Source organism: Nematostella vectensis, chromosome 11 (assembly GCF_932526225.1).
Source record: "Nematostella vectensis chromosome 11, jaNemVect1.1, whole genome shotgun sequence".
NCBI classification, from domain to species: domain Eukaryota; kingdom Metazoa; phylum Cnidaria; class Anthozoa; order Actiniaria; family Edwardsiidae; genus Nematostella; species Nematostella vectensis.
Window position 1 is genome coordinate 15,507,325 of NC_064044.1, and position 11,474 is coordinate 15,518,798.

At 37.7% G+C, this 11,474-nt stretch overlaps 1 protein-coding gene across 1 annotated transcript; it reads right to left on the reverse strand.

The window, feature by feature from the left end:
* Positions 1–399: 399 nt before the first annotated feature.
* LOC5500198 (ATP-dependent DNA helicase Q-like 1) lies at positions 400–4,054 on the reverse strand. The gene is given in 3 exon segments (XM_048734015.1): positions 400–2,759; positions 2,761–3,201; positions 3,837–4,054. Coding segments are annotated over 3 exon segments (906 nt in total). The 5' UTR covers positions 4,052–4,054; the 3' UTR covers positions 400–2,509.
* Between the last annotated feature and the right edge of the window lie 7,420 nt (positions 4,055–11,474).

Below are 11,474 nucleotides of genomic sequence, written 5' to 3' on the forward strand. Positions count from 1 at the left end.
ATCAACGCTCCCTTCGCTATGTTACGCTGACTTAACTTATTCTAACACTCACCTTTTGATAACTGTACGATCACAAGGAGGTAAACTCTGGCTTGGTCTTTTTGTTACGTGGGTGAGCAGTTAGAAACGCAAGAAAGGCTGACGATATATATATTCAAGATGAATGCTCGGTGTATCGAATGATTGGGGTCTGGGAAACAGTGTTGAATCTTCTTAAGCTTATAGCATTTAGATTTTTTTTTACTCTAAAAAATATTTCAGGAATTTGCATAGCAAAATACTCTAAACTTAATGGTCACATGGTGTGAATAAAAGTTGAACATGTGGTAAATAAAGCTTTTGAGTGGGACTGGATCTCAAAGAGTCGTTTTACTACTAGTGGTTTTGATATTATCCTCCTTTTTGTATGCTCTGCTAGGGGCCAATTACATCCTTGGAAGGATAACTTGCTAAAGAGATGCTTTTTGGCAATCTTGGTGCAAAGATTATATGCCACCCATTCAATCTTCATTTTTTACTTTTATTTTGATGTCCTTGCACCTCAGTAAAATAGAAACAAACTCTGAAATTAAATTAAATGACACGGAAAACTAGTGAGTGTCCACCATCAATACCAACAAATAGTCGAAACTCAACAAAACTAACAATATGTTTTCTATAGCATTATACATGACTTTCAAACACATGTTGTTATTGTTGTTCATGTTTATTTCCATGTTGACACAGACTACTTAGTTTTCTCACTGAACTAGCTACACCATTTATTTTTTTCAAGGCCATCCAATGAAACTAATTTACTGTTGTGTTAGAATAACTGTCAATTTATAGTAAGATAATACATCCTTTTAAACAAGGACCCGCAATATAAAAGGGCTCAGCTCCGCCCCCTTTCGGCTGAATAAAATTAAAAAAAATTCAAGATGACAAAATGCCGTAACATTGCGTCGGTAGTGAGACTTTTTAGTTATGTTATCGTTAATAATTTGAACTAATTTTTACTGCACATTCCGGCTTTTTTGATGGGCTATTCATTGTTATTACCCAAGAGAAAATAAGCCGAGGAAACGAGAAGAAAAGCGCTTTAAAAGTTGTTTGGGTTTCGCTCCTGGTGGGTAAACAAGACATGCTTGACTGAACTCTGGAGCTCCGCACCGCCTAGCAGTTTACTAAGCACAACTGAGCCTTTCGTGGACCTGGTCCAGGCCCTTTTATAGTGCGGGTCCTTGTTTAAAAAGAGCAATGCTAGCTGCAATGACCACCAGTGCAAGGTTTATAGAAAAATAACCGATTACCATGTGAGAATCACAGGAGGATTCAGTTGCACTCTGGTGTGCATTTATGCAACTGTTACGGCTAGGAAAGTAAAGTTCATTTCAATTATATGTTTCTCTTATCCTCATTGGTTTTAATCTGTTTACTTCACAAAACTGTCAAAGAGGCCAAGGTAACTAACATCTCACTTTCCAAAAAATGATATAGAAAACAAGAATATTTGGAAACTTTTAGAAATAAAATGAATGTACTAGTTGTGAACATAATGCCTAGAAGCATTAATAGGATCATTGTTTTTATATACAGATTGATACATGAATGGATTAGAAAATAAACTATTTAAAAAGATAACCTTTCCCTGGTGTTTTATTGTATAAGTATACTACACCTTCAGTATTTCAACCAGCTTGCACTATGCGAATCCATTTCAATTTTTCAATATTATGACAATGTTACTACAAAATATATTCCTATTTCAACACCCATGTCACAAAAACCATGGATTTTTTTTTTATTAAATAGTCTACAGCAAACAAGAGATTTCTTATGCTTCAGTACACTTATTTCCAAACAGCAAACAGTAGTAAGATATTGATTTTTAAGCAAAAAAAAAAAATAAAAGACAAAAATACGCCATTATGGCCATTGCACATTTAAGATCACTATTTCCTATTCAATATCTGTGCTCTGCAAATATGTAATCATAAATAAATCTGTTAAATACCATCAAGTGCAGCTAAGACATCCGGAGGCATTTCCTCATCTGCTGGATCCCTCGAGTCGTCATGGGACTCCTCTAGCTGGGACGTCGATGCCTCTAGTTGTGACAACGACATGTCAAATAGTTCATCATCCTGAAACACCTCATTCCACTCATCCAAGAAATCATCATCAAAGTAATAGCCGGTCTCTCTTCCCTCATCATGAACACTTATCTCATATGGCATGTCACCGAAAACTGCAGAAATTATAGAAATAATTTTCAGTGCATGTTTCCTGTCCCAGATCTCAACCAAATGCATGACATCCGACAAAGAAGAAATATGTTCTAGGTGTTGTAAGACTTGGGAAATCTGATGATCTGAAAATCCTAACATGAAGTGAAGATCAGTCAGTGCTTTTATTTCCCTATTTGCTGCAGTGTTCAGCATGCTCATTACAAGTTGTTTGTTGTTTCCAGTGCATCTTTGACAAGTTTCTTCTGACCCTCTAAAACGGTTCTCCCAGGACCAGTAGCCTAAACTTCTTGATAGTTTATTGGGTAGGACCCAACATCTTTGCAGCCTTCCTTTCCGCAATTACATGATGCTGCACAGACAACACAATACAAGTGTGATATAGTAAACTCCTCAAAGTCCTCATTTAAATGATTCATAAGATTTTGCCTTCTACAATTTATTGCCTTAACAAAATCTTTCATATCTGCATCAACATGACTCAGAAGAACACCATGATTAGAGTAGATAGGCCACGCTGTTGCTGCCATCTCTTCCAGCGCGACCTGTTTCTTGGATATAAGCCTCCACACTCTTGGATGGACCATAGTGTATTACTCTCTTGACCCCTTTGCAGTCGACTCCCATGCCAAAAGCAATTGTGGCAATGAGGAGTCTTACAGTTCCATCTTGCTGGCTAAAGGAATCCAAAATGTTCTGCTTGTTTGCATGTGGAGTACATGAATGCAGCATCTCAACAAGTGGGGACCCTGTGGTGCTGTGCATGTTCTCCTTCCCTAGAAGACCTCTTATAACCGCATAGATTATACCACACTGATTTTTCGTTTGGCAGTAAAAAATTGTTCTGGTTGATTTCTCTTTTTCAATCCTTAGCTGTTCGGTCAGCCAACTAAAGTATTCCTCGTGGCCAGCTCCTTTTTCCATGCAATGCACAATGTACCGTATGTGGGCTCTCTTTGATCTCTTCAAAATTCTTCATGTGCAAAATCCTTGTAATTGTGTCCCTAGTTGAAGTTGTTGGTGTTGCTGTCAATGCAATGACTGGTATACCAGAAGCCAAGGACCGTAGCTCATAGCCTTCTATACGACTCTCTAAATGCAGCCATCTTGTTTTCGTGTGAAGTGCCCCTACGTATAAAAACAAAAATAATAAGATGAACAAAGTCGAGTGTAATATAAGGTGAGTGATTTCATGCAGCGTTGCTTTTAAGCTTTCTAACAATACAAAATTGTGACAATAACTGCAAATATTAGGACACAAAACTCCTAAGACCAAGTACCAAAACAAATAAATTTGTGGTTGAGTTTAATAAATCAAATCGTTGACAAAACAGATGTAATTTAACTTACTCACCATTGCCTTAAAACATGCGCTTTGTCTACGGCGATTGCACAAAGCTTTCTAGCACAATTTCTAGCGCATTGCTCTCCAGCGTTCATTCTTCAGCCAACATTACGGTGATCCATACAAGACAGAAAAGGCTCCTTTCTCTGCATCACGTTTTTCCTCGTCTGAGTCTGAAGATGAGTTGAGAGCTGACACTCCCAACACTTCTCAGGAACTTGACCCTGGTCATACATTAGGCTCAGCAAAGGGCTCAAGACAACGACCATGTGGCCTGTACTCTCAGAACTAGAACCTCCAAATAGTCGATCGGTAACGCTTGATATATCAGCGATTTTCCAAACCCAGTGGGCAAATTCACCAATACATCTTTTTTGTGATCGATGATTATTTGTATAGCCTTCTTCTGAAGAGAGTTAAAGGCTGGAATATTGAATTTAGCAGCAACGAACGTGAATGTTTCTTGTAGCGACGCCATTTGTAATTTCTGAAGTGAGAGAAACGCGTCATAGATTTTCTAGATGTTACCCGTGTTTTGATTGGTTCATTAGATATAGCGCGAACGGTTTCAGGATATGGAAACCAAATTGTGATTGGTCGATACCGGCATTTGGTTCGAAAGTAAGCAGCCGTTCGTGGGGAGGGATTCGAGACTGACACTAAGGACGGCTGCGCAGGAGACTATTGTGTAACTTATGTTGTATTTTTTTTTTAAATCCAACATACCATATACATGGCAAAGAAAGGGATCATGCTCACAATCAATAGGGGGCGGGGGTAATACCGGCCAAAATCTCACACATGAATAAGGTTCTACACAGAGGTCATTTGCTCTGAACTATTCCTTAGTAGTTTTCATACTTCCCTTAACTGAGCGTTAAACAGATGATAGTAACAATGGAGAGAAATCTGATGAATCGGAAGATGACTGGGCCTACACAGGCCAGGACACACAAAATATCAATCCCGGGGAAAGTTCTGCTTTTTGGAATCTGTCTGAGAAAGACTTCAACTGTGACTTTACAGAAGGCTTGCATCACCTCCCATCTGTTGATACGAATGTTTCCAGTTCACTAGTTGCATCAATGAAGTCAATTGTAAAGTGTGCCCTGGTGTTCCTTTGCTTGTGGTCTTCATTCTGCTCCATATCAGACAATGCACTTGATATACTGCTATCTTTTATAAAGATTGTTATGGAATCAGTTGGAAGATTAATTCCAATGACAGCAGCTTTTGCTTCTCTACTTCCCGACACTTTCCATCTGTACCGAACACAACTTGGCATTGACAAAGACTAACTCGTTAATTACGTTGTCTGTCCAAGCTGCAACAGTGTCTACAATTTTGAAGACTGTTACAAAATTTGTAATGGCAAGGCAGTTCCCAAATTGTGTCCATTTGTAGCATTTCCTCACCATCGCCAAGCATTTAGACGTACCATTTGCAATGCTCCTCTGTTGAAAATAGCAACGTTAAAGAGTAGAAAAGATCGACTTTACCCATTTAAGGTGTATTGGTGCAAAAGTGTGATTCACACCTTGAAGAACTTCCTCCAGCGACCTCAATTTGCAGACCAGTGTGAACTATGGCGAAACGGAGACATACCAACAGGATTTCTGGCTGACGTGTTTGATGGCCGGATATGGAGAGAGTGGCAAAGATAATTATGAACTGATGCTAAATGTAGACTGCTTCCAGCCATTCAAGCACTTTGTGTACAGTGTTGGGGCACTACATGGTTTTGATGAATCTTCCAAGGTCAGAAAGGTTTAAACCTGAAAACCTTTTTTTAGTTGGAATAATACCTGGTCCACATGAAGCAAAGCATAATATAACAAGACCCTGCGCGCAGGGTTGACTGGGATACCTGATGGGTTACCTGTGTATATGTATGACAATATTTTTGGCCATAATAATACCGCCTGGATACTAAAAACATTTGTAAAATCTTGGGTTATATTATAAATGCCATATCATAACACTGATTAGGGCAATAATGGTAAGAAGCACCAACTCTCCGGGTTTGATTGGGGGGGGGGGACTCACCATGAAAGTGGACATGACTGATTGTCCTGTCTTTTACAGTGTAACTTTCTACCAAATGCTATCATATAGCAGTGTAGAGAGCATACACATAAACTACATAGAAATAGATATAATCCACAGCAGAGCACTGTCATAGAAAATGTGTTTGAAAATTGTTATAAGTGATAGCACATTTGGGGGGGGTCAAAACAGTTTTTAGGATATAGCAATTTTCAAACAAATAATCTGGAAAGTCAAAAGATATATTTAGTCCACCAAGTTGTTTTCCAACAGCTACTCTTGTGAGACAATGAGCTGGCCCTACATTTCTGGTGCTGTTTGAATTACTCCTCCAGGAAAGACTACGCCTATCTGGTTAAATTCTAGAATACCATGGATGTAACAAGGGGGGCTATTGCCAAACATTCCTTGGGTGTATTTGCTTTGAAATTTAAAACAATATAGAAGACAGATGTGAAGACAGATATATAGACAGGAATGGAAGCTGCTTCTTCCTTTCTTGGAACTCCGGTCTCCCACTGGAGACTTTGCTATTTTCTAACTACAAGGGTTTGTAATAAAATCGAATACTAAGCAAAAAAAGTTTTAAGATATTAGCATATTCATGGCGACTATTTAAAAGAACTACGGAGATTTGAGATCTTGTCAAAATTGGGCAACAAAACTAATAATTTCCCTACTCCTTCCAACGAAGACTCCTCAGACAGTTTACCCTGTGGAGTAAACTTTAAATACTATTCAGCCCATGATTTTCATAGTAGTACCGAAATTAGTCAATCAATTTGCCACAATACATTTTCGGTTATGCATTGTAACATCAGAAGCCTATCTGCTAATTTTGATAACTTTCACTCATTGTTAGCCGAGCTGAAGCACCCGTTTAATGTCATTGGGCTCTCCGAAATCAAGTATAATAAGGACCGTATTTACAGTACATTAAATACGGAGCTAGAAGGCTATGATTTTATTTTAGAACCAAGTAATACGGAGGCAGGCGGAGTAGGTTTCTATATACAAAATAACCTCTCCTACAACATTCGCTCAGACCTTTCCTCCTCGAGCAATTTCCATGAGATAATCTGGATAGAAATCGAAAACAAAAAAAATCAAAACACTTTATGTGGTGTTGCTTACCGACACCCCAATTCAGAAATAGAAAACTTTACAAACATGCTTAACGAAACCATCGATAAGATAAATAAGGAAAATAAGTTTTGCATACTCATGGGGGACATGAATATTAACGCATTGAATTGTAGCTCAGATAAGGCCACGGATGATTTTATAAATACAATGGCATCCTACTCATTCCAACAACACATTCTCCAACCTACCCGCATCACTAATCACTCTGCAACGCTTATTGATCGCATTTTCTTTAACTCTTTTCAACATCACACCATTAGCGGGAATATTGTTTATGATTTGACGGATCATCTACCGAATTTTTTGATAATTAACAAATTTACTAAATTCCCTCGTAGATTCAAATTTTTCCGCCGGGATTACTCTCATTATGACGAGTCCGCGGTAGTGCATGATATGCAGGCCATAAACTGGGAGCATTGTTTTTCGCACTGTAAAGACGTAAACGACTACTTTGACTCTTTCTACGCTTCAGTAGAAAGGATTATTGACAAACACGCCCCCTGAAAAAACTTTCTAGAAAGGAAATCAAATTCCTTTCCAAACCATGGATCACAACAGGCATCAAACACTCAATTGCTATTAAAAATAAACTCTATAAACAGTTTCTCAATACTCAGAATTCCTTTATACATAATCAGTTTAAACTATACAGAAATAAACTTAAACGTCTATTAATGGCCAGCAAGGAAAAATATTATGAAGACTATTTTTCAGCACATCTTAAGAACGTTAAAGAAATATGGAAAGGTATAAAACAAATAATCACTCTTAAAGCATCTCCGGTTTCCATTCCGAGTAAAATTATAACTAGTGACTCGGTGCTTACGGATCCAACAGCCATTTCTAATGCCTTTAACAACTACTTCACAAACATTGGAAAAAATCTAGCAAATGATATTCCAGACACTGCGAAATCCTTCTCTTACTATTTGAAAAAACGACAGCCAAACAGTTTTTGCCTTTTCCCGATTCTACCCAACGAAATCGAGTCTGAAATTTGTAAACTCAACTCAAACAAGTCAACGGGGCCCTTCAGTATTCCCACGCGAGTTCTAAAATCTGCAAGCTCCATTTTATCTAAGCCCTTGGCAATGCTGTACAATTTTTCAATCGAGTCAGGCATAGTCCCAGACAAGTTCAAAATCGCTAAGGTGATCCCTGTATTTAAAAAGGGTTCCGCCCTTACCCTTTCTAACTATCGACCTATCTCCTTGCTCCCAATTTTCAACCAAATATTTGAAAAACTAATTTGCCAACGCTTAAATCATTACTTACAAACTCATAATATATTATACAGCAATCAGTTTGGATTCCGCCCTAAACACTCAACAACTCATGCTGTACTAAGCGTTGTTGACAAAATACAGAAAGCCATAGAATTGGGCCAATTTTCGTGCGGACTTTTCCTTGACCTTAGTAAAGCTTTTGATACTGTAGACCACTCGATTCTTTTACGCAAACTCGAACATTATGGAATTCGTGGCATCGCGTATGACTGGTTTTCTTCCTACCTTACAAATCGAAAACAGTTCACACAAATTGGAAGCAGCAAATCTTCACTGAGCTCCATCTCCTACGGAGTTCCCCGAGGGTCTGTGCTTGGTCCGGTTCTTTTTCTACTATACATTAACGACTTTAACAACTCCTCCCAAATCCTAGACTTTAACATATTTGCAGATGATTCCAATTTGTTCTATTCAAACAAAAACCTAACCAATTTAGAATCTACCGTGAAGTACGAATTAAAACATATATATACGTGGCTCTGTGCCAATAAACTCTCTCTAAATATAGATAAAACTAACTTTGTGTTATTCCATCCTCCTCAGAAAAAAGTAACTCATCCTATAAAACTGAAGATAAACAATAAACCAATCAAATCAGAAAAATACATAAAATATTTAGGAATAATGATTGATTCACATCTTAACTGGAAATGCCACATAACGGAGCTTTGCAAAAAACTTAAACGTAATCTAGGAGCACTCTCAAAGATACGTTACTTTGTCAATATTAACATTTTGAAACAACTATATTATTCACTTGTTTTTCCCCATATAACTTACGGAATTTTAGTATGGGGCAACACCTATAGTACAACACGAAAACCTCTCTTTTTAATGCAAAAACGTGCGATACGAATTATGACTTTTTCTAAATTCGATGCCCCATCTTCCCCCATCTTCAAACAACTAGGACTTCTCAAGGTTAAAGATATAGTTTACTTCCACACAGCGCTATTTATGTACCAACACCACTCTGGAACTCTCCCCACAACTTTTGACTCTTTCTTTCATATAATTTCCCACAAATACAACACCCGACTTTCTGCCAAATCTAGTTACACCCTACCTAAAGCACGCACCAACTACGGGAAATTCAACATCCGATTTAGAGGTGTACAAATTTGGAACGAACTCACCCAAAATGACAAAGACCTAAATATGAAATCCTTCAAAAAAAAATTATCAGACGACCTAATCGCCACCTATTAACCCACCCACATCTTCACCTGTAACCCATACTATCACCTAATTCTTGGCCATATATTCCTTCCTTTTGTTTTTGTTTCCGCTCTGCTTGTACCAGCTTGTATTCTTGTCGTATCCTTGTTGTATCCTTGTCGTGTCTCTATATCTGTTTTTTTCTCGTACATTCTTGCTTATGCACACAGCCTCCAGATCTCCAAACTATGATTTTTCCCTAACATTTAAGTGCACCCTAGCCCGTTTAGCTCTCAAGCTATTCTAGGGTGCCCGCACCGAAGTATTGTCCCCCCTTGGTATGCAACTCTAGGTTTTTTTTTTTCTTTTTTTCTCTCCTCTCCCTATCAATAAATATATGAATATATATATATATATATAAAAAAAAAACAACCTATGTAACACTTAATTTTGTGTGCAAATAAAAGATGTTTGTTGTTGTTGTTGTTGTTGCGAATTTTAGAGCATCACTTAGGAAGCAGCAGCATTGGGGGAACAATAATAATGGGAAATATTACAAAAAAACAAACTCTCTACTTTTAATTTAGTAGCAGTAAGTATTGTAATAAATAAGTACTTACATATCATTGTTTAATTCATTGTTCCAAATTGTTCCAATAAACCCGCGATTATTAGCCACAATTTATTTTGGGTCTCAACAGCATTCCCTTGTTGACAATATCAGCCGTTTTCCCACCAAAATACAAAATGCACATAAGAAATAAATGTAATTAACTTTACTTCATTCCTGAGTGTATAAAGCTAAAGCACCTTAAATTTTGGCCTTGAAGAAAGCTCCCGAACACTTTTTTCTTTCTCTACGGCCCTACAGGTCGGGTCTTTGACTAATCGTATCATGAATCGACGAAGGAAATATGCGGTAAAAATTCAAATTGACATGAATTCCCACAATAGCATTATAGATAGAAAACCTTTGATTTCATTTGCAATAATATAATTGCCAAAGTTGCCTTTTTTACCTGCACAAATATAAGCTAATGCTCGGATGAAATCTCAAATCCAACATGGCGCGTCTCCTGTCTTGAAGTGAATTAGCGATGACCGGCAGAAGGGACGTACTTTATGTAAGCTCAGCCATAGCGTAATGACAAATGGGGACACAAAAAAGATGGTACACGAAGTGGCGCAGAGGCTCATGGGGTATTGCACAATATGGCAGATTTCCCGGGACCACGGAAAAAAAACAGTTGCATTTTATGACTGGGATACCACAGGTATCCAAGTAATAAAAACAAGTTTGTCGAAACGAAACACGTGTTCTAAGAACTAACAGAACCCTGATCTTTTATTGTTGCTAGCGGTCGAGTGTCCCACAAATGGAGAATTATATAATCGACAGTTTTCATCAATTGATTCAAATTTCTATCTTTGACTAGACCAAGCAAATTTAGGTAAATACCTTTAGCCCATTCTTGAGTGTGAGACTTGACTGCAACATTACACGGGTCTTTCCACGCATCGCTTTGTACAAAACAGCCAAATAGTCCGAAATCAACCCGAGTTGAGCACGTCTTTTCACAATAACTTGATAGAAAGTAAAGCTATAGTTAAATTTACAGTAACAGAATCGCGAATCTGGCATTTCCACTGCACAAATAACATGGATCTGAGAAGTGGAATTACAAAATCCAAGATGGCGACCAAGATAAGACTGCCGTAACTAGTCATATTGCAGTAACTAAGCTTTGCGATAACGTAAGTAGGCAAGTTACTTCGTGTAAGAAAAAGGCTAAAAAATAAAAAAAGTTTAGGTAAGCATTTTAGGGCTAATCTATACTATTAATTATGTAGTGTCTGTCATCAACCAACGTCAAAAAAGTACACAAAACCCCCTCAACATAAGAAGGAGTGCTACAATTATTTAGCAAAAGATGCCAGGTCTGCTTAAAAGTTTATCCCCAAAACAACAGCGCAAGACAAGCGATTATTTTGTAAAACAAACACACGCATCGGCAAATCAACAGTAATTTTACCAACCGAGATGGCGCAAAAAGTCGTATAAATACATTGAAGTCGTAGACATATCCACAAATTTACGCCTTGAACAATAACTCACAAATACACTTCAACTTCTAACCTTGAAAAAAAGAGCAAAATCTCCCTTCGTCTAGACAATATAACAGTTTTTCAGCGAAAAAGAAACAACTTTCTCCTGAATGCCACAAGTTTTTCAAGCTCGCTCTGTGGTTGGTCCATAACGTA